Source organism: Eleutherodactylus coqui, chromosome 2 (genome assembly GCF_035609145.1).
Source record: "Eleutherodactylus coqui strain aEleCoq1 chromosome 2, aEleCoq1.hap1, whole genome shotgun sequence".
NCBI classification, from domain to species: domain Eukaryota; kingdom Metazoa; phylum Chordata; class Amphibia; order Anura; family Eleutherodactylidae; genus Eleutherodactylus; species Eleutherodactylus coqui.
In genome coordinates, this window is record NC_089838.1 from 13,599,455 (window position 1) to 13,627,165 (window position 27,711).

Consider the following 27,711-nt stretch of genomic DNA (forward strand, 5'->3'; position numbering starts at 1 on the left):
CCAATTGTCCAACGGCCCCCGAGTGACTGCACGCTAATTGTCCAACTCTCTCTTTCCATCTAGCAGCTCGGTGGCCGGCGCTCAGGACTGCTGGCTACTTACTGCTACCCACCTGCAGCTGGTGACGGCACAAGTGAAGGTGTGTCTGAACCCCCAGTGCCTGGCACTGCACAGCTTTAATGACATCTATACTGGTATGTATGACTTTAACCCCTCATTAGCTGCATGAGCTACTACTTACCTAACCGTGTTAGGCTGGGGTCAGGTTGGCCCTACACGTCTCAATAATATGTACTATTCACTTAGCTACACTACCTGATTGTGTCTCTTATATGTATCGGTGATTCAATATTGCTATGGAGTCCACATCGGAGTCACAGTCATCATCATGCGCATTACTACATGGTTTTGTATAGCAGCACCATGTTAATTGTAAGATCATAGAACAAGTTCACTGACGCAAAAATCTGCTGATTTAGATCTCAAGATTTAAAATCCTGATACAAAGTAGTTGCCTGCGAGTCACATTGAGACTGGGTCTAGGACCTACAGTTAGGGGGAGGTTGCTCTGGGGTCAGTATGTAGGGGAAGTCTGCTCTGGGGGCATTATGTCGGAGGAGCCTGCTCTGGGGTCCTTATGTAGGGGCAAGTCTGGTCCCAGGTCAGTATGTAGGGGATCTCTGCTCTGGGGTCTGTATGTGGAGGCAGCCTACTCTGGGTTTGGTATGTAGGGGGTGTCTGCTCTGGAGTGAGTAGGTAGGTGGGAGTCTGCTCTGGGGTCTCTATGTAGGGAAGTCTGTTCTAAGGACAGTATGTTGGGGGAGTTTGCTCTGTGGCCTACATTAAGTGAGAGTATGGCCTGGGGTACATATTTTCGGGAAGTTTGCTCCAATATTTGTATGTAGAGGAAGTCTGCTCTGGGGTTAGTACGTAGGGATACTCCTCCATGACTTGTATTCAGGGGGAGTCTGCCCCGGGATCTCCATTTAGGGGGAGTCTGCCCCGGGATCTCCATTTAGGGGGAGTCTGCCCCGGGATCTCCATTTAGGGGGAGTCTGCCCCGGGATCTCCATTTAGGGGGAGTCTGCCCCGGGATCTCCATTTAGGGGGAGTCTGCCCCGGGATCTTCATTTAGGGGGAGTCTGCCCCGGGATCGCCGTTTAGGGGTAGTCTGCTCCGGGGTTGGTAATAACGACTGATCTAGGGCCTGTAGGCTTGTAGGTTTGTGGGGTTTGGAGAATCCATGTTAGATTAGGGGATTTGATACGTGGATCCTATTCATTTAGGGGTATGATAAAGGGGGGCATGGGTACTATTTCGGATTCAATTATTGTAGGTTTAGGGTGTGTCCTGTATAATTGGGAAGGATATAAGACCAAACTTTCTTCCCCACATGCATGGCTATCACTTTATAAGTTCATTTTTGAAATCCCCCTGTGCTCCCCATCTCCAACATTGATAAGTATGTGGTTTAGTGTTACTGCCCCCCACACTGTCTGTAATCGGCTATTTCTGGTTCCTAATGTTCTTCTACCTTTTTCCTTTCTGATCTTCAGGACTCTTCAATGTGGGGAATAAACTTCTTGTTAGCCTTGATCTTCTTTTTTCTATCCGAACCCAAATAAAAGTAGGAGAAGACCCCAAAATATCCATCAGCGACATCTTGGAGTCAGTGCAGCAACAAGCGGGTAAGACTTAATACCTAAAAGTGCAGTCCTATTACTGTGATGTCGACAGCACAGAACGTCTTCAACTTGCATCAGTCTTCAACAGTCCCGGGGTGATCAGCTTTTTAACCCCTTAATTACACAATTACGTTCTTAACGTCCTATGCGTTCAGGTTTTGTATGGGTGCTTTTTGGAGCTGATCCCGCTGTCAGTTTTGACAGCAGCATTTAAATCCCCAGACCGATTTTTGCAGGGTCCAAACTGCCCTCCCGCGATGAGATCGCAAGGTGCCAACATGCCTGATTGCCTGTGGTGTGCCTGTCAGGTCACAGTATAACGTAATAACTATGGTCTTATATTATACTACAGGAGCCATCAAATGATCGCAACGTTTCGTCCCCTATGGACGCATTATGAGTCTCGTCAGAAAGAAAAATACATAGTTCTAGAATTATGCTTTTTTTGTTACCAAATGTAACAAAAAGCGATCAAAAAAAATCACATAAGTGCTAAAATGGTACCAGTAGAAACTACACGAGACCTCGGCACACAACTCGGCAGAAAGATACGTTATTTCTGTCAGAAGACGGCGGCAGAAAATAATTTTATGTTTTTCCAAAGATTTTTTATCTTTTAAAAGTAGTACAGCAAAAAAAAACAATATAAATTTTGCCTCCTCCCAATCGTACCGACCCACAGAGCAAAGTCATTGCGTTGTTTTTTCCCACAGTGTGCACGCCATAGAAACAAGACGCCCTTTCTCCCAAAGGCGGCGCAATTTTGTGTTTTTTTTCCATTTCACTCCCATTAGAAATTATTACCTTTTCTAGTACATTATATGGTACATCACATCGTCCTGTTGAAGAATACAGCTTGTACCACAAAAAAGCCAACCGCAGACGGCGACGCTGAGGAGGAAGGAAGTTGAGTTATAATTTTTTGAAAGTGTTGAGATAAAACGAAAATGAAAAAAGGGCCGTATCCTCAAGGAGTTAAAGGTTCTATTATTAAAGGGGTTTATTCACTAAAGACTGATCTGGAATATGATTTCTCCAGCAGGCTTTTGGGGTATTTTGTCGCTTCCAAATTGAGTATCGTGTGCACACATCGTCGCGCAGATTGAGACACGAGCTGATCAATCTCATATCCAAAATGGCTCTCTGCCCAGAAACAGCCAGACAGGACCTTTTATTGTACAGACACACAATGGGCGTGCAACAGGTTACATCAGTAACATATAGGATTCTCATTTGTCGGATCATATAGAATCCCCCACCTCTCTGCCCACCTCCTACTAGCCAGGATGTAACATGGACTCTGCCCTCTATGCAGGCAACCTTAAGCAGTTTCTGTGTATGTGGCAAGTCTTATCAACATGTGCTCAGGCTGAAGGAATTCCTTTGTTGTAGAAGTTTCAGCGTGGGGGGCAGGGCTGGAGATTCATCCATGAGCACAAGCAATATATATATATATATGACACTGTGATTTAACTCTTTCCTTATGCAGCAGAGTTCCACATTAGGTTGAAGTCATTACAATAGCAAAATACATTTGGGTTATATTAATCGATAGACATTTTATAAATAATCATCATGTCTATCACAATCCCCCCTTAAAATGTCTATCTTCTAATTCTTTTTCTAATTTTCACAGTCTTCTGCGCATGAGCCTATAACCGGAGCGCGTTGAAGGTTCGTTTTAGGGTCTTCAAGGGGGTGTAGGACTTGTCCACTCCTTCTGGGGATGCATCCAGCAAACTCATGGTGGGAGCGGCTTTTCCAGCATCAGTTTCACAGGTCTCTCTGACACAGGGGATAACACAGCAGACTAGAACAGAAAAGGTAGCCATCAGTTCACATACAACAGCGACGCCCGTCTGTGCCAGGATCCTTTACCACCCGCTCATCCATGGCGAGTGCTGGTCCCAAAAGTTAGCTCTTTTTAGTTAGTGCGGTCAGCTTCTTAATGGCAACTGCGTCTTTACCCGCGGGTCACGTGTCGTCTGAGATGTAGGTACAACAAGTCTCCCCTATCATCTTACAGACACTCCCCTTTTTAGCTAAAGTCATATCTGAGGTCACTCTATTTTAAAAAAAAGTCAATAGTCGAGGTAGGTCCTATTGGTCGACTAGTCCCTATAAGGCGTCTCTAGTATAATTTATAAACCACTGCTAATTATAATAAACATAATTAATCCAGTCAACGTTTATTTACCATAATGATCAGGAAAATGGACTCGAATCTAGTTTTAACTTGGTCTCTAATTTTTAAAACTTGTCAGGTACCCCCCTTGGCTATCCTATGACGTCAATGTACACGTGTAGATCAAAGCTACCACCAGGGGTCTCTCTTCTCGCTCTAGCATAATGTTACAATACTAGTAGCGTGCACAGGTACGCACGGCGTGGGACTCCCTAATCTTCACCCACACCAGTGTCCCTCCTGGAGATAGTCCTAATGGTGAACACGTCCAGGTCGCCTCACCCTTGCGTCAGGGTTTTCCCACTGCCCGTAAGTCCCTACTCCTAGGAGGGGGGGATCCCTACCTCACCTCAGAGGGAGGCCATGGATTCCCTGGGCTCATTTCCGGCCATCCATACCCTCTATCTGTACAAGTTAACACCCCACAGGGTGTGCCCTCGCCGGAACCTAAGGTCTTCTGCACTATCCCTTGGCAAATGGGAATTCCACTGACAATCCATCTTAGGAGATCGGGGCAGGCACAGTACTAGTACATTTCTCCTTTTCTTTGGTAGCGTATGTGGTTGGCATTATCGGAACCGGCTCTTCATCTTTTTCAAACAAGGGAAACGTTGGTGTCTGACAGGATGTGGAGGAGCATAAGGGCTTTACTAAGGCACACTCCCCTGTCCAATTACCCTCCAGGCGGGTCCTCTACCTCATGTCTCCACAAAGCCAGTAAACGTCTCCTAAGGACTGGACCTGATTCTGCATCTATTCCCCTCCTATCATACTGTAGGAGGAGCAATACCCGTTGGTGAGTTCCCCAAAAATCTCCCTCCACCCTGCCTATTTGCCCGGCAGGTGTAGTTTCCAGGGTAGTCAGTAATACTCTCTCCGGTGCAAACACTTAAGTAGTTATAGAGTATTCCTTCTTCCATTTCTCACGGACAGTGAAATTAGCGGAAATGTTCGTGAAGAGACTAATAAACCACTCTTCAGCATCTACAGGGAGATTTAGGGGGACCATCCCCGAGTGTAGTCGGGCACTACCGCACACGCAACAGTTAGACTTGTTGCTCCTGTTAGCATTGTACCTCATCAACTCCAACCAGAGATTCTGGTCAGAGTAGCCAGTCGCTACTGTCAAGGTGTCCTCAAAGGTAGGGTCGGCTATAATCATCATGTTCGTCAAGGTCTTTATCTTACGGCGGAGGGGGTTAATTATGGGCACGGGACTAAGTGAAGGCTTCCATTCGGCTGCATCTACCATATCCCTTATTTTAAACTTCCCTAAGGGATCTGTCCTCCCGTACCGGTATGTCCCCAGACTATAAGTCTCCCCGTCCCCCGGGCTTGGATCTCCCATGGTTAATGTAAAAACCGCATTAAAACCAAGCAACATACTAAGTTCAGCCTTCCAATACCTGCTGTCCTTATTATTCTCAAGGAGGGTTATACGACTAATTAGGGATTTCCCGCTCTTATTTTTCTTATTTAAGGCACTTCGCGGTTTATAGGACTAGTCTGTTCCTGCGTTACATCCCACTAATCCCCAATTACGGCAGTCTTCTCCCCAGACGTTATCAGTGGCGCAAACATATTGTATTCCCCGGGTATATAAGTCATATAACCAGCCGGACTGGGCTAAATCTGGCCTGCGGTGGGATCTTGCGCCTAGACACGGGACCACAGTACAATAGTCGAAGGAATATGCGGCTACTTGAGCATTGGACGAGTTATACTAGAAGGTAACCATACCCCCATATTCTTCCGACTAAGGATTCCAGTTGCCACCCTCCTCTCTTACTAGCCCTAACCAGAGTAATGTCTTTGGCACAACTTAAGACTGGTCTCCCGGATCTGAAGCTTTCTTACAGTATGAAGCATGGATCCATGTAAGTCTTTCGGCTAGTTTCACAGCTGTGGCAGTAGTCAGAAGCACCTGGTAGGGGCCATCAAATCTGGGCTCAGGAGGGTGCTTCCTGAGGAACTTCTTGACGCACACCCAATCCCCAGGCTGCAAGATATGTGTCCCAGTGTCTGCCTCTGAGTCTGGAAGAGAACACCTGTGCATAGGCTTTGGTTAGTTCTTTAACAACGGAAATCACATACTCAGTCAACACATCAGATTGTAATTGTAACCACTGAGGATAGTAACGACCTAGCCTTGGGGCTAGCCCAAACAATCTCGTAGGGAGATAATGTATAATCCCCCCTGGGTTCATATCTAACACTGTATAAGGCTATTGGATGACAGTCTTTCCAAAGTGGCGTCATTTTTAAGTATCTTACTTTTAGCGTGCCACTACGTCTCTCCACCTTTCCACTACACTAAAGATGGTAGAGTGTGTGAAAGGCCTGGGATACACCCAGAGCAGACATGACATGTTACATTCACCTGCGAAGTTTATACCTCTGTCTGACTCTGAATCACTTCTGGTACCCCATATTCACAGTTTACCTCGTTCATGAGCTTCTTTGCGGTTACCTACTTTGCCTTGGTAACAGGGTCAGCCTCCAACCTACAAAGACATCAACAACAACAAGCACGTATTCATACTTCCCAACAAGTGGGAGCTGAACGTAGTCAATTTGCAATCCCTGAAATGGGTAGAGTGGTCCCGGCAAGTGTGATGTGGCAAATTTACTTCTGCCCTGACTCACCTATGGCATAGATCATGCTAAACCGGACAAATGATGCAGCAGCTACAGAGAATCTAGAAGTCGCCCAACCTCTTTCAAGCGTCGTCGTCAGTGCTGCTTTACTAGGTGGGTCTTTCCGTCCATCAGCTGGGCCATCATGGGATACAGGAACTGTGGTGGGCAAGTGCTGTTGACTGTTCACCACACGCTGTCCTGTTTCTGCTGCTCCCATATTAGTCCATTTATTCTTTTCTTCCTTGCTGGCTTGTAACTGTAAAAGTCTTTAGCATATCAAAGTCCAAATTTTTGTCAATGTCCAAAGTTTTTTACCACTGACTCATGCTGTCAGTATCTTTCTTCTTTCTTCCACGGCTTGAGGGCCGCTGCCTTTGCTGCGCTGTCAGCGAGGGTGTCGTCTCTCGCCTCTCCAGTGTAGGACTCGGTGCGAACTCTCAACTTTGTCAGGTAGAAGTAGGGCCTCCATGCGACTCTGCACCGCTGCACCATACTCAATTGGTTGTCCTGCTAAGGTAAAAAAACTGTCTGGCCTTCCATATTGGGCCGTAATCATGAGCTGTGCCAAATGCATACCAGGAGTCAGTGTAAAGGATTGCCGGTCTTACCTCTCGCCACTCTACACGCCTCAGTGAGGGCCTCCAATTCCGCTTATTGTACTGTGACATGCGGAGGCAGAGCTTCTGCTTCTAGGACATCTTGTTGTGTGACCACTGCATATCCGATGTGGAGTCATCAGTCCTCACCCTGATACCATCTGCAAAAAGCTCAACATATGCATTATCAACAGAGGTTCTGATAACTGTTTGCATACCTGCAGTTTCTTACTGAATTAGTACTAAATAATCGTGCTGATGTTCTATTTCACATGGCTCGGAACCTTGTTATCTTATTCCATTTATTTATTTATTTTTTTTCAAACCCAATAGCTGATCTACAACACCTAGATCATCTATGACCCAGATCACCTATGCCTCCCCCCTTTTGAACCGCAATACTCAATGGAAAAAGAGTCATTGCGTTCAAACTAGTAAACCAAGAGGCACAAAAACAAGCACTTTGTAGGTCAAGGTGACATTGTATGCAGCGAAGTCTGAGCGAAAATCTCCTTACAAAAAATTTTCTTTTTTCCTTTCAGGTTGCAGTTAGCATTTTTTAACACAAGGGGGCGCCACACGATTCAAATTTTACGTCACCCAGTGTAATAGTATTTCAGGGTATGGCCAGCGTTTAGCTTTTACTCTCCTGTCAGAATATAATTATAGCTTCAGTGTAGACTGACACTAGAATATACAAAAGACTTAAAGAAAAACTAAAAAATACGGATGAATTAACATCCTACTCTGGGCAATTCAGTCCCTCTTTCTTCACATAAAAAGTAAAATTACTTCACCAAATTGCATGAAAAAGTTTGCTGGGTGACTATAGGGAAATTATTTCATCTGTAGGAGCCTTCTGTAACATCATCGGTCTGAGTATGCATTGGAGAAGCGGGCAGTGGAAAACAGAGCCCCTGGGAACATGAGAGAGCGTCCCCTGTCATGTATTCCTGGTCTCTGCCCCCCATGCATCAACTCCAATCTTCCATGCACTATAAACCAGCTTAGTCATCTACTATGTCCCAAGCTGCATCTCCACAAAGGTTTGTTTCCCTGAACTTATCACACATCCAAAGTGGCCACATCTTGGAGTGTAACAAAGTCTGGTCAAACAAAACCTTACTTCAGACAATCATGATGTTAGCACTGGATACAGTGGCATTGGGGAATATAGGCCTCCCAAATGCAGCAAAATGGCCGCCAGAGGCAGAAAGGGGCGGGGCTACAAATCTCCCAAGTGAGGCAAAATGGCTGCTGAGTAGCAGCACGTCCAGGTGAGGCAAGATGGCCGCTGGAGGAGGAAGGGGCGGGGCCAGGTCCTGTCCCGGATGGGGAGGGACCGGAAGTAACATCACACACCCTGAAAGTGAGCACATGGGGGGGGGGGGGGAGTAACTTCAGGGTGGGGGCAGGCCTCACTACATTTACTGCAGAGTCACACTATGTTGGATTGTAAACATTGCAAGCCAGCCGCCATTACAGGGAGGGGCTGCAGTAAACACAAAGACATTACATTGTTCATTAGCAATACACATACCCCCCTACATGCTTTCCCCTCTTCAATCTCTTAACTACGTTATACCTTCTCCTAGCAATCTAAAAACACCTTTCTTTCTGCTAGGCTTCCTGCTCATCTTCTGAAAACTTTCTACAGCCTATCTTATCTGTCCATGACCTAACATTTCTTTCTGCAACTTTTCCTGGTCCTTTCCCATTGTTCAGTAACCAAATCACAAGCTCTATGACCTTTGTCCTTGCTCACTTTGCTCAACTCTATGCTACCTGCTTATTCTATTCTATTCAAAGTTTCTATTCATTCTATTTGAAGACACAGTAGTGTTTCTCTTGTAAAATCTGCTTTCTTCAAATCCTTCCCATATAACCCCTCTTTCCCACTCAGAAAAGACAAAGGAAACAGAAAGGGTTAATTGAAAAAGCTTTCAGTTCACTCTCTTACCAGCACCCCTCCCCCAATAATCAACACTGCACATTGTTTCTATAATAGCAGACAGACGGGATTACTGGAGAATACCCACAACGGCTCAAGGTATATATATATCTCATCCACCTTTATATCAACCCAAGGTCTACTAGCAATCCCGAAGAGCACTTCCTGTACACGTCCTAGACAGGACATTTAGCTATACACAGAGACTGACGATTATTTTCAATGACCAAAACCTCAATAATATTCTGGAGAAATCAGCCGTCACACCACGGCTATATTCACCCGTAAATACCTTTCCACATATGAGAACATAACACGCTCAATCATATGGTAAGTATACGTATCATAAATCTTCCTAACCTCACACTAGTTTTACCTAGGAGCACGTGTCACTGGCGTGTTCCCTCAGACTTAAACAGCCGAGTCCGCCCTCCCGACACATTAACCCTCACAGAATTTATCTCTTGGTCTTGTATACACAATTTTTAACCGTCTCAGACATAATATACACAGCGTACAAAATACCCCTAGACAGGTAACGTGGTGGTTTTACCGAGTGGACAGAACTGTCTTTCAGTGAAGGTCCAGTCTGGATCAGATATAGGCAGATTTAGCAGTCAGAACCCAGATCACATCGGTAGATTTACATAAAGCAATCTTACCGTGTTCTGTAGATTTTCGGGCCCCTGAGTTCTGCGTGCCATCTGCCGATCTCCATACGTTCCAGGCTGTAACCTCACAGATCCACTCGCTCACCCAGGAACGACACTGATCTGGAATATGATTTCTCCAGCAGGCTTTTGGGGTATTTTGTCGCTTCCAAATTGAGTATCGTGTGCACACATCGTCGCGCAGATTGAGACACGAGCTGATCAATCTCATATCCAAAATGGCTCTCTGCCCAGAAACAGCCAGACAGGACCTTTTATTGTACAGACACACAATGGGCGTGCAACAGGTTACATCAGTAACATATAGGATTCTCATTTGTCGGATCATATAGAATCCCCCACCTCTCTGCCCACCTCCTATTAGCCAGGATGTAACATGGACTCTGCCCTCTATGCAGGCAACCTTAAGCAGTTTCTGTGTATGTGGCAAGTCTTATCAACATGTGCTCAGGCTGAAGGAATTCCTTTGTTGTAGAAGTTTTAGCGTGGGGGGCAGGGCTGGAGATTCATCCATGAGCACAAGCAATATATATATATATATGACACTGTGATTTAACTCTTTCCTTATGCAGCAGAGTTCCACATTAGGTTGAAGTCATTACAATAGCAAAATACATTTGGGTTATATTAATCGATAGACATTTTATAAATAATCATCATGTCTATCACAAAGACATGTATCCATAGATAGATAAATATTAGAGATGAGCGAGCCCCCAAATGCTCGGGTCCGCGTTATTCGAGTCGAGCTTTTCGTAAAATTCGAGAGCTCTACTCGAGTAACGAACCCCATTGACCACAATGGGGGACTCGAGCATTTTTGTATGTGGGACGCCGGGTCACGAGCTTTTGTTTTGTTTCTCTCCCTCTCCTCTCCCTCCTCCCCCCCCCCCTTCCCCTTCCTTCCAGACCAAAAATTTTCAAATGGCGCGTGCTGCGTCACAGCGGGGAGGAGCCAAAAACTGGGGCGGGGTCTAACACGGCTTGATGGTCGTTTGAGTAACGAGCACCATCGAGTACGCTAATACTCGGACGAGCATCAAGCTTGGCAGAGTATGTTCGCTCAACTCTAATAAATATCTGATTGATGGGAAACCTGAGACGGATGCATCCCAGATGGCCCCTTGTGAGTGGAGCAGCATTGTGCGGGCGCACTGTTACTGCCTTCACATGGGGTATGTAGGCCTCCCTCACACAAGCGCTTTTTTCCGCGATTCACGCGGCATTTTTAGCGCCGCGCTAATCCCGGTATAACGCTCTCATTGTTTCCAATGGAGCCTCTCAGACAGCTGCTACTTCATGCCTCCGTTTTCAAACAGAGTCAATTCTATTTTTGATGTTTAGCGCACCTCATCCCTGACAAGGGAGCTGCGGCCGAAAGTGAAGGTAAAGCCGCGGCGCTTTGCCAAACGCCTGTGTGAGGGAGGCCTTAGGCTGCAATTTTTGGGGATGGATCAGACACTTCTCTCCATCCTGCGGTAAAAAACCCTTTTTTTTTATATTCAATATTTTTTTATTTGGTTTTCATCACTTTTATTTAAAAAAAAGAAAAGTCTGTCTGGTGTGTCCAGCGTGTATATAGTGTGTGTAATATAGAGATATAGATCGTCCTGAGTGAGCAGCGCGAGAAGTACTCCATCCCTTCTGATCATCTCTCTGTCCCTTTGAGGACGGTCAGTTGTACTGTCAGTGAGCGCCGTCCCCCCTACAGCGACTACGCCCCCCATCCCCCAACATGTGCAACAACTTTATATCACAATGTAATGTAGAAATACAATAGCAAACATTATAAGCCATCACCCAGATCCATTCAGACACGCCGCAGGATTATGTCAGGGGTCTCTCCTGTGACCGGGGTATACCCTACATACCGTTCCCTTATACACTTCGTTTACCCAATGTGCAAGTTCAGTTGTGCCAAATGCATCGACCGTGTGGACCATCTCTTACTGTATTTGTGTCCTGCTTCATGTTTACGGTATATCCCCTTTTCCCATGGTAAGAGTCGGTTGACTTTATCCTTAAAGGGGTTGTCTCGCGCCGAAACGTTTTTTTTTTTTTATTCAATAGGCCCCCCCGTTCAGCGCGAGACAAACCCAAGGGATGGGTTAAAAAAAAAAAGTTTATTACTTACCCAAATCCCCGCGCTGCGGCGACTTCTTCCTTCCTTTACCAAGATGGCCGCCAGGATCTTCACCCACGATGCACCGCGGGTCTTCTCCCATGGTGCACCGTGGGCTCTGTGCGGTCCATTGCCGATTCCAGCCTCCTGATTGGCTGGAATCGGCACACGTGACGGGGCGGAGCTACGAGGACCAGCTCTCTGGCACGAGCGGCCCCATTCACCAGGGAGAAGACCGGACTGCGCAAGCGCGTCTAAAAACGCCAGAAGACAGCGAATTTAGACGGATCCATGGCGACGGGGACGCTAGCAACGGAGCAGGTAAGTGAATAACTTCTGTATGGATCATAATTAATGCACGATGTATATTACAAAGTGCATTAATATGGCCATACAGAAGTGCTGAACCCCACTTGATTTCACGAGACCACCCCTTTAAATTCCCCCAGTCGGGGGAGACTCATCCACCCAACGCTGTGCTAGCAATTTTTGTCAAAATATTAGTGAACCCTATCCTTATATATCTATTGGGGACATCACCTCTCCTGTTCTGCATCTCCTCCTGCCCTCCCAGTGGCCCGCAGTTACATCACAGCTTGGGAGACCCCTGTGACATGGGCTGTATAGTCACCGCTACACTCTAAGGGGACTTCTGCTAAACACTATATTACATGTTTACCTGCAGAACTCAGAACTAAAACTTGCAAAATTTACCTCCTGTTCTCCTTTCCCCATAGAGAAGGCCCTGAGCTCAGAAGAGTTGCTGATGGTGCAGGAGCTGCTGAGCTGCGGTTACTGGGCCTTCGAGTGTCTCACGATTCGGGATTACAATGATATGATCTGCGGTGTATGCGGAGTGGCACCGAAAGTGGAAATTGCACAGAGAAATGTAGAGAATACATTGACACTGACCAATATTGAGGTAATATGCTTGTCTTGGGACTACTCCTTTAAGGGGTTGTCCAAGACTGTTATATTGATGATCTAGCCTCAGCATAGGCCATCAATAGTTGATTGTTGGGGGTCTGCCGCTTGGGATTTGCACTGATCGCTGGTCCACTGCTACTGTCCTTATTGCATCGGGCCAGGTTGGTACTGTAGGCACAGTTCCCAATGAATTCAATGCAATACCAACCTAGGCTGCTGCAATGTTGGCAGCGCTGTCTGCACTGACAGCTGGCCTGGCAATCAGCTGATCGGTGGACATCCCAAGCAGCAGATCCCCACCGATCAACTAATGATGAGCTATCCTAAGGATGGGTCATCAATAGTAAGAGTCTCGGACATCCCCTTTAAGTATAAATGATTAGGTCATTATAAGGCTCTGCGATCTATATACTGCAGTCAATCGGGAATGTTCAGTCACTTTTCTCGCTTTGCCACAGTTTACCTGGCCGGAGTTTTTAACAACTAATGAGGTGAGCATGGAAGACTTCTGGTCCACGCTGGAGAATGAAGTATTGGAACAAGCTGCCTTTCCCTCCAGTATCCCTATCACAAAGTTTGATGCCTCCATCATCTCCCCATTCTTCCCTCCTCTCATGAGAGGAGCCGTGGTAGTAAACAGCGAGAGCTACAAGAATCTGGAAATACAGAAGGTTGTAGGTGAGTATATAGTATATACTGCCATGTGGTGATCATTGGGAACACCTGATCACTACTGTCTATGTAATTGTGCATTAGAGGAGACTCTACATTGATTGGCCACTTTATTAGAGACCCCTGCCCTTGATTGGCACTACCCTGTATTAGATCTGTGACCTCCATCCCTGGAGTGCAACATACGAGCTGAACAACATCCAGGGAAAGGGGGCTTCCTGGGGATGGAAATGGCTTTTTACTGAAAGGGGTCAGAGATGGATGACGAGAGTCGTTGTGACGAATAGGCAGGTCACAGTCAAGGAAATACAACACGGCTGCTCCAAGTAACGTGTCCGAAGGCACAACTCATCATTAGCGCGGATGGGTAGAGCAGCAGGCGACCAGCTCCAGCACCGTTGTGAGAGACAGAAAGACGAGACTTCATGGGGCAAAAGAGCGCAAAACTTGTATCACTGAGCAGCAGAAAAACATCTCCTGGTCCGATGGATCCGGATTTCTGTTGCCCCGTACTGATGGGAGGTCAGAATTTGGCACAAGCAGCATGAATCGCTGACCCCTTCCTGTCAGAGCATGTCAGCACCCTGTCCGCAGGGGCCGATATTCCTGCTCAACGAGTGGGATCTTCGCTACAATGAATCTCTGCAGTTCTGAAGGCAAAGGAGGTCTAACGCTACTAGATGGGGGTCTTTAATAAAGTAGCCATTCAGTGTATACAAAAAAAAGATGACTTATTGTGTTATACCTTCAGGAAGACTCCGCTGTAATTCCATGTACTTAGCTCTTACCGCAGAGGATAGTGTCCTTATAGAACATTTTTAATGGGGGGCTCTTACCTCTACGGACTTAGGCTATTGGACATGGAGGTCTTTTCTGCACAGGAGATTAGTAATAGTCTGTTTGGGCTTGCAGGTAATGGCAGCGCTCTTGGAAGACTTCTTCATGATGGGACCCTGAAGCTGGATAATTTAAACAAGCTCAGCACTGAAGAGCTGCAAAGGATGTTGTCGCTTTGTGGGATTCCTTGGGATGGCACAAGTACAAAGGTGAAGCCCATGTTCCTGTCTCCGTAGTAATGTCATATCTCCCTTACACACAATACAGATCTTCAATGCCGGTGAATAATACAACACTTAGGCCTCATGTCCACGGGGAAAATCAGGCCCGCCGCGGATTCTCCATGGAGAATCCGTAGCGGGTCCCTCCTGCCCCGCGGACATGAGGCATTAAAATAAGAATAAACTCACCTGCTGCGGACGGTGCGGGTCTTCCCTTCTTCGTGGCCGGATCTTCTTTCTTCGGCCCGGCAAATGTGCTCGGCACGCTGGCTGCGTGCCGCGCGCATGTGCCGGGCATATCCGCCAGGCCGAAGAAAGGAGATCCTGCTGCGAAGGAAGGAAGACCTGCATCGCCCGGAGCAGGTGAGTTTAATTCAGGCGCGGGTCTCCCGCGGATCCGGACGGCTTCCATAGGCTTCAATAGAAGCCTGCGTGAGCCGTCCCCGCGGAAGACCCGCACCTAAATGGAGCATGTCCATTTTTTTTCATGCTCCAGAAATGTTTTAATTCACTTTTATTGACCATCTGCGGGCATTTATCTACCCGCGGGTGGTCAATGCATCCCTATGGGGTGCGGATCCGCATGCGGGTGATCCGCTGCGGATTTTAATTGTTCTTTTCCCCGTGGACATGAGGCCTTAGAATACTTCTAAATACAAAGTCGTTTGCAAAGAATTGAATTAAAGTTCATCTTTCATTTTTATATTTGCTTTCATTCCTGCTTGTTTTAATGAATGCAATGCAGTTTTTCTACTTTTGCCAGATTGGTTTAGTGACCTTAGTGATTTGACAGTTCAGTAAGCTATGGAACATCCAAGCAATATGCAATAGCGTTAACAAGTAGGGTGGGAATCCCCTTTTAAAAATGGACATTCCTTATATGACATATTGGTTGGTTGATGGTACCAGACTATATACACAGTTGAGGCCATTATTATGGCCACCTCCTACTTTCGGCAGCGTGCAGCCCATGAAGGAAGTGACGTGACGTGGGCTGGTTTGGTGTGTATGTAAGATGTCCTACAGGCTGTCTGCTCACATATCACTCGTTGTCATGGGTGAAAGGAGCAATATATGTAGATATATATTAGAGCTGCCAAAAGGGATGATTATTGGCTTTCGGGCTGGGGTGATGGTATTTCTCAGGCAGCGCAGTTTGTGAGCTGCTCAATTGCTGCTGTAGTGAAAGTGTATAACGAGTGGACAAATGGCGCCATTGGGAATAACCAATGTGGAAACTGCGGAGATGAACGACTGCTACGGAGGTGTGTAAGGGACGAGCGATACAATGCAGAAGGTCACTGCACCTCCGCTAACAAAGGGGCATCGGAAGAAGAGGCTTCAGTTTGCACGGCAGTATCAGATTTGGACCACCGCTGATTGGCAGAGGGTGGCCTTCTCCGATCAGTCACCTTTTCTGCTTCATTGAACAGATGGATGTTGTTGTGTCGGGTGGGAAAAAAATCAGAGAACAAACACCTTGCAGCCATTGCTGGGTGAGCACAAGCCGGTGGCGGCAGCGTTATGGGCTGGGCGTTCCCTGGGTCGCTCATCCATGTGGAAGGCGCTCCGAGCCGAATCCTTGCAGATCACATACGCCCATACATGCGGTTTGTCTTTTGTGAGGCAGATGGGATCTTCCACCAAGACAATGCAGCGTGTCACATGGCTAGAAATGTCCGATAGCAGTTGGAAAAGCATGACTAAGACTTCCCAGTACTTCCCTGGCCCCCTAATTCCCAAGACTTGAACCCAATTGAGCATCTGTGGGACCACCTTGATCGTTGTGCTCACTCTATGTACCCTGCCCAGCATGGCTGCCGATACCGGAGACCACCTACCAGCACCTCTATTAAGTCATTCCTGTTTAACATCTAAAATGCCAACCAAACGCACGCGGGCGCAGAGCTGACCGCACATGATTAACCTCCTGGAACAGTAAGGCCTCATGTCCACGGGCAAATTAGGATTTTAAATCCGCAGCGTTTCTCCCGCACGCGGATCCGCACCCCATAGGGATGCATTAGACACCCGCAGGTAGTTAAATACCTGCGGATGTCATTTTTCCCGTCAGGCGCAGATCCGCGTGCAGGAAAAAATCCGGACATGCTCCATGTAGGTGCGGGTCTCCCACGGGGACGGCTCCCGCAAGCTTCTATGGAAGCCGTCCGGATCCGCAGGAGACCCGCGCCTGAATTAAACTCACCTGCTCCGGGCGATGCGTGTCTTCCTTCCTTCGCGGCCGGAAACTTCTTTCTTCGGCCCGGCGCATGCGCGCGGCACACATCCGGCGTGCCGAGCACATCCTCCGGGCCGAAGAAAGAAGATCCGGCCGCGAAGAAGGGAAGATCCGTATCGTCCGGAGCAGGTGAGTTTATTCTTATTTTTAGGCCCCATGTCTGCGGGGCAGGAGGGACCCGCTACGGATTCTCCATGGAAAATCCGCTGCGGGCCTGATTTTCCCCATGGACAGGAGGCCTAAGTGATTCACTCAAGGTTTATTAAATAATCATTTAATATCCATAAATCCGCCAAAAGAGGACCAGTGAATACAGTAAAGAGACCCTAAACATGGCTACCAAATGGCTACACATAGGATAGAACATGGAGTCCTATCCATTTCACCAACATCCCCAATTCTTTTGGCTGCTGACCGGTCGGCACATGGCGGTTACTATGGATGTGATTTGGTGGTCATGGTAATGTGACTCAGCTCTGTATATATGGTATACTGATGGTATATATTTTTTGCTCTATAGGATAACATGTCTTACTCCATCCTGGCTCTCTCTGAGTTTGTGCAGAACGGTACGCAGACTAAACAACCTCCTGCTCAATTAACTGGAGGGAAGCTCTACAAGGTCTGCCCACATCAGGTAAGACCGTATTAAAGGGCTTGTTCAGTTGTAAGTTACTGATGGCCTACCTATCCTCAGCTGAAGTCAGTGGGGGTTTGCTGCATGGGACCCCCTCTGATCAGCTGTATATTGGGCTCATGCACAGAGCTGTCTGCTTCCTGCAGTGACCCCGGCTTGGTATTATATAACTTGTAATACTAAACCTGGCCACTAGAGTGAATGGAGCTTCGTTTAACAGCGTGGCGGTTGAAGCGGCGGTCATAAGTCCCGTGGATTTCCAAAACCTGTCATTCAAACAATGATAAAGGGGTATAATCCTGCAAGACCCCTTTAACATTTCTAGTCTACTTTGTAGAAGTCACAATCCTTAACTTGTCCTGTGCTCTGTGGTAGCGGATGCCATTATAAATATCCGATTATTACATCTCTACTTCCTTTAGGTGGTTTGCGGATCCAAATACATTGTGCGTGGAGAAAGCCCCCGGGACCACGTGGATCTTTTGGCCTCGTCACGGCACTGGCCTCCGGTCTATGTGGTAGATATGGCAACTCAGGTGGCTCTCTGTGCCGATCTCTGTCATCCAGATCTGACAAAACAGATATGGGGGAAGAACCAAGGATGTTTCTCAGACCCATCAGAGTCACCAAAGGTAAGTGGCCACCTAAAGCAATAACCGTCCCAGCATGTGGGAATGTGTCTTTCTACACTGAATGGCCACTTTATTAGAGCGCGTTGGACTCCTTCGACCTCCAGAGCTGCAGCAATTCATCGTGGTATAGATCCCATTACTGTTTGCAGGAATATCGGCCCCTGCGGACAACAAGCCTCTGATAGTTGCCAAAATTAGATGGAGGACCTGCCATGTTCTGACCAGCTGACAGAAATCAGTGGGAACGCCACGCTGCTAATCCGTATACGTGTGATAGATGGCTAAAACGTGGTGTGAACAGCCCTTCGGACATCAATGGTGCTGGAGCCGGTCATCTGCTGTTGTAGATGACACATTAGCTGGAGCACCACTTTCGCATTTGACTGCGGTTTCCTAGACTGTGCACGGGGTCTTGGTCAGATCGATTCTTGACATCCTCCTCTGATCCCTTTTACTGGATGTCTTTCCTCCATCATACTATTCTCAGTATTCTCTCCACATCGTTACATGATAAAACCCCACAAGATTGTCGTGAAATCCTGGCCTGACTAGTCCAGCAACGTGGATTCACAAACTTGTAATGTGATGTTATGCTGCACTAATTTCCATGCTGGGAGAGGACTGATGGCTCTAATAAAGTGGCCATTCTGGGTATAAATACATCAGCATGTAAAGCTTTTTCTTGTACGGTGATGTTTTGCAACTTTAAAGGGATTGTCTCGCGGCAGCAAGTGGGTCTATACACTTCTGTATGACCATATTAATGCACTTTGTAATATACATCGTGCATTAAATATGAGCCATACAGAAGTTATTCACTTACCCCTCCGGTGCTGGCGTCCCCGTCTCCATGGTTCCGTCTAATTTCAGTGTCTAATCGCCCGATTAGACGCGCTTGCGCAGAAGGGTCTTCTCCCTTCTGGTCGGTCCGGGCACGAGCGGCGTTCTGCCTCCGCCCCTTCTACGCGTCATCGCGTAGCTCCGCCCCGTCACGTGTGCCGATTCCAGCCAATCAGGAGGCTGGAATCGGCAATGGACCACACAGAGCCCACAGTGCACCATGGGAGAAGACCCGCGGTGCACCATGGGAGAAAACCGCAGTGCATCCCTGGGAAAGGACCGGCGGCCATCTTTAAAGATGAACTTTTATAAGTTCATGAAACGCTGGAATGGTGAGTATAAACCATTTTTAAAAACTCTTTAAACGTGTAAATTGTAATGTTTGCTTTAGAAGGGGGACTGGGCAAAACAAAAATTTTCACTTTTGCCTCAGGACAACCCCTTTAACTGTTTTAATTCCTGATGGTTTTCAAAATCTCTGCTTGCTGTTACTGAATGTAACCGTTGATCGGTTGCTTCCAGAGGTTTGTAAGTCGGTCCTGGTCACATGATTCGGGTTCCGGGCTTGATACAAATGAGATCTCTTATAACTGTACTGTAACAAGACCAGCACCTCTGTGACCTGCCGGGACCAGGACAGACTCGTAGCCTCTGGAAGGAACGAATGCTGTGCTTGAAGGCAAGCCTTCAAGTAGAGATCTTAAAAAAAGTTGAAAAATCGATATTTAGGACAAGTAACAAAGTTGCTGTTTATGCTGTCCCAAAAATGCCCCTTGTCTGCGGTGTAACATGTGATACGTTGTTCCCTTTTGCCCTAGTATGTGTCTTGCCCAGAACTCTTAGACAGACATTACAACGTAGACATGATGGGCAACGAACCTTCGATTCTACATCCCGTCACCAAGTCGGAGTCCCGAAGAATCGTTCACGCAGTGGCAGAGCAGAATGGAGCCAGCGACCCAACCGCTCGCCACCATTCCCTTTCATTGTGCCGGGAGATGGAGCCCTACAGCGCCATCATCACAGCCATTGGAGATAGCAAAACCAGTAACATCCGCCACCACCCCATTAACTTTGACAACGTCACACACTATTACCTCTACAATAGGCTCATCGACTTCCTGACCAGCCGGGAGATTGTGAACCGCCAAATTCATGACATTGTCCAGAGCTGCCAGCCTGGGGAGGTGGTGATCAGAGACGCTCTGTACCGACTCGGCGTTGCACAAATTAAAACTGAACTAGGAGACGGCGTCCCGGAAGAAGACGTATTGTTGGAACAGCCAAGTTCTGCGTGATCCGGCCCAAAATCTAGTATTGAGCATTACAGATTCTGTATGTTTCTGGACTTACGATGGCGACAATCAGCTTCCCGGAAAACGTCTTGTTCAAGTGACTGGGAAATTTTGAAAACTGCCGTGAATGGTGGGAAACGAAAAAAGCACTTTGAGGATGGTTTATGTGGTGACGACCTAGGGGGTTGATCTGGGTGGCAGATGTTATCTTCTAGCCAGACCAGCTTTGCTTGGCATTTAAAGGGTTGTTCAGTTGGAAACTAATGATGATCTATCCTTGGGGTAGTCTATCAATAATAAGTCTGGGGTGGGTGTCTTCCACCCAAGGATCAGCTGTTCTCTGGGCCAATGCACTCCTGCCCTGAACTGAGTTCTGCAGGAAGCAACTATCTCCATTCTCAGTGTTGTGACCTGACTTGGTATTACAGGCCAAGATTTCTTTAGTTTTCAATGCAAACCTAGCCTGCAGTACCACGTCTGACCACTACAGTGTGAACAGAGCTGTCTGCTTCCTGCAGAAATCAGCTAAGTCCATGAGTGCCGCAGCTCAATAGACAATTGATCTCTAGGATGCATAGGATAGGCCATCAGTCGTCTATAACTGGATAACCCCTTTTAAAGGGGTTTTAAGAGAGTAGCAAAACATAGCGGCTTTCTTCCAGGAGGGGAGCCACACTTGTCTATTGTCCTTCTCTTGAATGTGGGGGGGGGGGAGGGCTACAAAATTTCTCACAGCAAAATTCACAAACCTTTTTACTCCAATGTTTTAGCATTAAAAAGTCACACATTTTTGCGCAAGACCTACTTGTGCAAAAATTTGCAACTTTGCACTTTTTGTGCCCTGCTTGGCACTTTACTAAAAGTGGGAGGGGTTTAACTAAAAGGGGTGTGATCTCACAGGCCATTGGATTTACTACAATTTGCACCAGAAACGACATAAAGTAAACCTAAAATCTGCGCCACCTTGTAGATGACGTAGATTTCACAAGACTGGCCAGACTTGCACCAAGTTTCTGAAGAGGTGTGCGGCCCTTAATAAACCAGCTGCACTTCCCTCCAGATCTGTAATTACTTAGACCAACGTATAAAATGCCGGTCTAAGTAACGTTTCCCCCCACAGTCTTTGTACAAGTTTGGAGCTCTGGCGTGGCCTCAAGCTGAGCAGACAAGAAATCAATGTCTTTCGATTTTGCTCCTGATGCCGGCTGTGATCGTTGCTTTCGATTGGTGCCAGATCACTTGTCCCTTCATTTTGCTGATCGGCACATCGGACACCCACCGGTCAAACACCGATGACCTATCTGAGGTCCTGCAAAAACATTTTAAAGGGGTCTTCCCATTATCCAGTCCCATGTCCTGGTCAGCAACAACCAGGAAGTATTTAAGGTAGTAGGAAAACCACTTTAAGAAGAAAAATATAATCTTCATGAAGAAAAAACTGAAAGGTAACTTGTCTCCAGGTTCCTGCTGCCGGTCTGCTGTGTGGTATCGCAGTGTCTCACTTACTGCTTGTCTTGCAGCGGTTTCCATAAAATCACAATTTTTAGGTACAGGACGATCCAAGCATGGAGTTCCCAACTGATGGGTCGGCTGTGGAGTCCTGCAGTGTTCATGAGCATTGGGATCCACCCACTCACCTGCCTTTGATTGACAGCTTTCTCTCTATGCACAGTAGTAGGGAGAAAGCTGTCAATTAGCTACAGGAGAATACTTGGATTCCATACTCAGTTCTCTGCACCTAATAAAGGGTAATTTCTATAGAAACTGCTGCAAGTTGAGCATTAAAGGGGTTTTGTCATTATAAAAAAATTATCTAAACTTACCTATTCCTTCCCTGTCTGTCTCCTTATCACATCTTCTCCTGGTTGAGCTTCTCCAGTGCCCCAGGTCAGCTCACTGCAGTCTGGGCCCAGCTTGTTATGAAGGCTGCTTATCACAAACTCCTTCCTGCTGGGTCAGTGAAGGTCACATCCCTGTGCTGTAGCTTCACTGCCTAGGAAGGAATTGTAATCTATTTCAGAGCTAGCTCGCATGAGCAATCTCTGAAGAAGATAGGCAGTCCTCCTGCTGACCTGTGACGTAAAGTACATTGGCAGACTGCCAACCTAATGTACATAACCTCACAGGAAGAAGCAGAATCAGGCAGCTGGAGGTGAAGTGAGCCCCGGGACTGCAGGAGACAGGAGAAGCTAAGGGAGGTGAAGATCTGGTAAGTAGACTGATGGGGGAGGAATAGATAAGTAGAGCATTTTTCTTTTTTAGTGACAGAACCCCTTTAAGTTACCCACCTTGCTGTCACTACTCAGTGCAGCGTAACTCCGGTGACAAATCACCGTAAAAGTAAAAATGACCTTTAAACATGGCTGAAATGGGAATATTGGCCCTTTCGCTGCCGCTAGAGGTAGCCAGTATTGTGAAAATTGTCAAGCTGGCTGTGCCACTCTGTTTCTGTGATCCCAGACACCAGTAGATACAGTGGTAAGCCGGGATGGGGTCAGGGGACCCCCTTCTGCCAACAGAGGTGGGGGTTGCATCCAAATCCGACATCTATATCCTGTGGATATGCCCTAAATGTCCGAGATGGGAATAACCCTTTAAAGAGATTGGGCCACCACATCATTTATGTGTGTTTTAGCAGGAGACATAAAATTATTTTTTTTGTATTGGCACCTATTAAAAATGATGCCGTAGTATGAAGGTATGCACCTCTGATGTACATGCCGGCGCCCCCCAGTGCTACAACTGCTGCCTGCTTCACCCATCCATTTCAGTCTCCTGTTCATTGCTTGAGCATGCGCAGTGTCCCCTGACTTCTACCCGTCCCGCGCATGCGCAGTGCAATCTCTGTATTCCTCTACCGCCTCCCTGTCCCTCCCCTGAGAGTCGGGTACGCGCAGGGTGTCTGGGTGTGACCGTTTTCAGAGCACTTTAAACAGCCGGCGTGTGACGATCCCTGCGTATGCTCGTCCCTCAACGAAGTGACAAAGATGCGGTAGCGGGATGCAGAGCTTGTACTGCGAATGCGCAGGATGAGCAGCACCATGTTACAGATGGGCGACCGCAATGGATGGACGAAGTTGGTGGCAATAGTAACGCCAGGGAGCGCCATCCTGTTCATCAAAGGTGTTATCGCACAGCCTATTATACAACCACACGCTAAGTACCCGCCTGTTTATAGTAACCCAGTGTCCTTGGCACCAACTTTCATCGCTGGTGACTACAGTACAATTCCAAGCGTTTATCTCCCACTTCATTCCATGTTGTTTCTGCTTTGTTTCCAGCTGTAGTAGAAAGAAATCGGACCCTTGATGTACCTCCTTCCACGTGACTCATGGTAGCCGTACCATCTTCTTACTTGGGGCAAGACTAAAGGGCTTGTCTAAAATTAGTTTAAAAAAAAAAAAAGCAACTTTTTTTTCCAGAAATAGCCCCACTTTGGTCCACAGGCCGTGTCTGGTATCGCAGCATATCATGAATAGGGGTTGAGTTACAATATGGCGAGAAGTGATGATGTTTTTGGGAAAAACATAGTTGACGCTTTTTTTCTTCTGAAGATCAACAAAAGAAATCCCTAACATATTGCATAGGTTTTACTGCAAGTCCAAAGTGGTGCAGGTATATGTGCTGTATACTATATTATGTGCACACTGGACCTTGCTTGGTCTCGTCGACCGTAAACAAAAATGGGTTGTCTGAGGACTAAATTTGTAATGACATCAGTGGCTGCTTCTAAAATAATATCAAAGCCTTTATTCCCTGGTCTCCGCTTGCTTCTGGGCACATGGCCACTGTGGCCTATCGTTGGCTTCAGTATTGGTACCACTAAGGACAGTGATTAGCCTCAGCGGTCAGTGCTTAACTCTTTCCAATCCACTGTCTGACGACATTATGATTTAAGGCTGTACAGCTCTGATGTTGGAAGACGTCCATCGGGGTTCTCTTACTGTATATTGCCAGCCTCTCTGCCGTCGGAGCCTATCCAACGTGTCACCTCATGCAGTACTGGCTTTAGCCAGCATATAGCGCCGTTGTATAACGGCAGAAAAAGAGTTAACCCCCTAGGAAAACCAGGATACAAATTGGATTGGAAAGGGTTAAGGCCCATTTACACCAGCTGATGATCTCCCAAATGACAGATTGAGTGACAGCTTTGAGCGATCATTTTGCATAAACTTTTAAGTAGCTACTTAAGAGCAATTAAGTGTGCAAATGAAGCCTTAGCTGAAAGCAGTTAATAGCCCAAGGGCTCTTATCTGTGCTGAGATCCTTTGTTCTCCGATGGGAAATAATGCTATCAGCACTCCCCATGGAGAACTGCTGATAAGGCTGAAGGATGATTTTTAGGTTGGACTGCATTTAACGATCAGCTAGCAGTGCACGATGGGCGCATATTTAGATGCACCGATTATTGCTAAACTGATCGCCTTTTAGCGATATTTAAGCGATCATCGTCTGGTGTAAATGGGCCTTTAGTCAGAAGCCAGCAGGGACCGTCGGGACTAGAGAGGCTGGGGGAGGACGAGGTAGGATCATTTATTATGTTAGATGCAGTCATTGACGTTATTACATTTATTTAGAACCTGGAAACCCCCTTTAAATCCAAAAACAGCCGAGCTGTTACATAAAGCAGTAGTTCAGTTCCCTCTACCATGGGTGCAGCAGCTATGGGGGCCAAGCTAGTGCTTTGATAGAAGCTTCTTGGTTGATGGCCTGAGGCCCATGGAAGTTACGTCCCAGAGAATACATACACTTGTATTTGCTTTGCTGGAGAGACCTCTCCTCTAACCACATTTAAACATGAGCAATGCACCGGAGTCCTCAGTGCAGGGAGATGTACAGGCATAGTATTAAAGGACTTGTCCAAAAATTACCACCAAATTGTCAAATCGGAACACATTCTAATCCCAACATTGTACTTGTATTTAATGAAGCACTTTATGACCTCCTCTTGCCTCGTTTGTCATATTTATGTATACCTCACAGTCCTGTACATGATTGTTAATGTCGAGTGTTATTGTTACAAATGTTAACCTATGGAGGGAAGTTTGAGCCCGAGCCCCAGGCATTAAACATGCATCTGTTTCATCATGGCTAGGCTGCAACCACTTTTTCTTGCATCTAAAATGAAAAATTGATTTTTTTTAAAATTAAGACTATTTCTAAAATTGCTCTGTTTTGTGTCTACAGCTCCTGTGCAGATCTGTCTCCATGGTAACAGACTACAAACAAACCCTGTGTAGTCTGATCTTGCAGATGCGCTTCCTCTTATATATCCCATTCTTCTTGCTGGCCTACCAAGTATATGGTAGAAAGAAGTGACTGACTGAAGGGTGAAGTCTGTTACCGTGGAGACACATAAGCCAGGAACTGAAAACCCAAAACGTCAGGAGATTTTTAATCATTGGAACGATAAAATAGATCAACTATAGATTGCTGTGATGTCACACCTCTGTGATATGTCTGTAAGATGGGCGAGGAAAGAAACGAAAAGTCTGAAAGTCATAAAGAAAAACTAAAAAGTCTGAAGGTTGTAAAAAAAACTAATAATAAAAATACCAAAAAATAACATTATCCGAGAAGACGTTCATAGTGTGTTCCATCTGCGTTCAGGAGCCCGCGGGGCCCTGACATCTTCATGACAGACACACTTTAAGCAATGAATATCAGCTTTAAAGGGAACCTGTCATGTCTCCGCACCACCTTAAAGTAAGTTACAATGCAGTTAGGGGGGTGACAGGCAGCCGGGTGATGTGTTTTTTATACTCCGCCCAACCCCCACTTCCCCCACCCCCTTACCTCGCTCCCCTGTCCCCCTCTGGAGTCGGCGCGTGGCACAAACATCTGACCTATACAAATATATGGGAGAGCACAAGCATGGGACTCTGAAAAGAGTCGAAGTTTCGTGCCGCACACCGATTTCAGAGGGGGACACCGGTGAGCAGATGAGTATAAAAAAATCCATCGCATCCCCCAACAGCGCCATCGTAAGGTGGTGTGGGGACGGGACGGGTCCCCTTTAACTTCTGCCTTAAATGTAATTTGTGATCAAAGTGCAAATCACATTGAAATTTCCATTGTAACATCACTTAGTGGCGGCAGTCGCTGCGCTGTTCTCTCTCCGTGCACATTATTATTTATATATTGTCTTCGTTTTTTAGTTCTGTGTCAGTAAATTTTATTTATTTCTGAAAACGTTCAGTTTTGGTTCTTTGTTCCTGACTTCTTCTTTTATAGCGTCACTTGACATCTTTTGTAGAACTTCTATATATTCCCAGAATTATCATACTCTCTTTATAGGGGGAGGCTGTGAATGGCCGTCAACTCACGGGATTACCACAGCAATCATTTTAAAGGGGGTGTGTCATCAGAAAATGACCTATTGTGTACATTTAGGTTTTTATGTCAAAGGTATTTTTTAAAGAGTTTTTTTTTTATGACATCTCTATATATTATATATATATATATATATATAATATATATATTTATTTATTTATTTTATTTTTTAAACCTCAAAATCCTGCAGTTTTCACTCTGATCACTAGGGCCTAATAACAGCCACTTCCTATTCCATTGAGAAAACTTTTCAGCAGTCGTCTCTTTATCCCCACAGGCACGATTACAGTGAAAGGTGAAACCTGCAGTACTGTGCAAAACTTTTTTGCAGGTGTGAAAAAAATGTTGCAAAGTAAGAAAAAGCTTTGAAAAATAAGTGTTACGGGTGCATTCAGACGACCGTATATCGGCCGGGTATTCATGCCAGCCGATATACGGCATCTCTCTCTGCAGAGGGAGGAGGCTGGAAGAGCCGGGAGCAGTGCTCTGAGCTCCCGCACCCTCTCTGCCTCCTCAACCCCCGCACTATTTCCAATGAGGAGAGGCGGCACAGGGGCGGAGCTAATTCCCGGAACTTAGTCCCGCCTCCTCTCATTGCAAATAGTGCAGGAGAGGGGGCGGGAGCTAAGAGCACTGCTCCCAGCTTTTTCAGCCTCCTCCCCCTGCAGAGAGACGCCGTATATCGGCCGGCGTGAATACCTGGCGATATACGGTCGTGTGAATGCACCCTAATAGTGCAAAGTGAATGAACAAAAAATAAATGTAAATCAAATCAGTTTTTGGTGTGACCATCCTTTGTCTTCAAACACCATCAATTCTTCTGGGGGCACTAGCAAAAAGTCAGGGATTTTTTTATGGTTATAGTCAGGTGTATAATTGTCCAAGAGGTAATAATGATCCTCGTTTTTATGTGTAGGTTGAAACACAGTCATTAACTGAAACAGGAGCAGCTGTGTAGGAGGCTTAACTGGGTGACAAACAGCCAAAGGCTTCTTTCACATGAGCGCATAGCGGCCGGCCGTTTTCACAGGCCTGTTCATATGGCCTCACCAGGCCATCTCCCATTTCCCCTCCCTCCTTATTGCAGGCTTACCTGTCTTCCTCCCCTTTCGTTCTGTGCCATGGGAGGGGGTGGGATGAGGGCGGAGCCAAGCGCCGGTCCATCCTGCCTCCTCCTATTGGTGGCTATGGATAAGGGGCGGGGGAGGGCGGGCACTTAGATCCACCC

At 46.6% G+C, this 27,711-nt stretch overlaps 1 protein-coding gene across 4 annotated transcripts in view; it reads left to right on the forward strand.

Moving 5' to 3' along the window:
* Positions 1-26,342, forward strand: part of HMGXB3 (HMG-box containing 3) — a 70,892-nt gene extending 44,550 nt beyond the window's left edge. For 2 of the 4 annotated variants that reach the window (XM_066590380.1, XM_066590381.1), the window contains exons 13-20: positions 64-194; positions 1,557-1,688; positions 12,588-12,772; positions 13,236-13,455; positions 14,362-14,495; positions 17,267-17,383; positions 17,806-18,015; positions 19,674-26,342. In XM_066590380.1, coding sequence (XP_066446477.1) covers positions 64-194; positions 1,557-1,688; positions 12,588-12,772; positions 13,236-13,455; positions 14,362-14,495; positions 17,267-17,383; positions 17,806-18,015; positions 19,674-20,153 — 1,609 coding nt within the window. In that variant the 3' untranslated portion in view covers positions 20,154-26,342. The remainder of the gene's footprint in view (positions 1-63; positions 195-1,556; positions 1,689-12,587; positions 12,773-13,235; positions 13,456-14,361; positions 14,496-17,266; positions 17,384-17,805; positions 18,016-19,673) is intronic. The other 2 variants (XM_066590382.1, XM_066590383.1) reach the window with 1 other exon arrangement.
* The last annotated feature ends 1,369 nt before the right edge of the window (positions 26,343-27,711 follow it).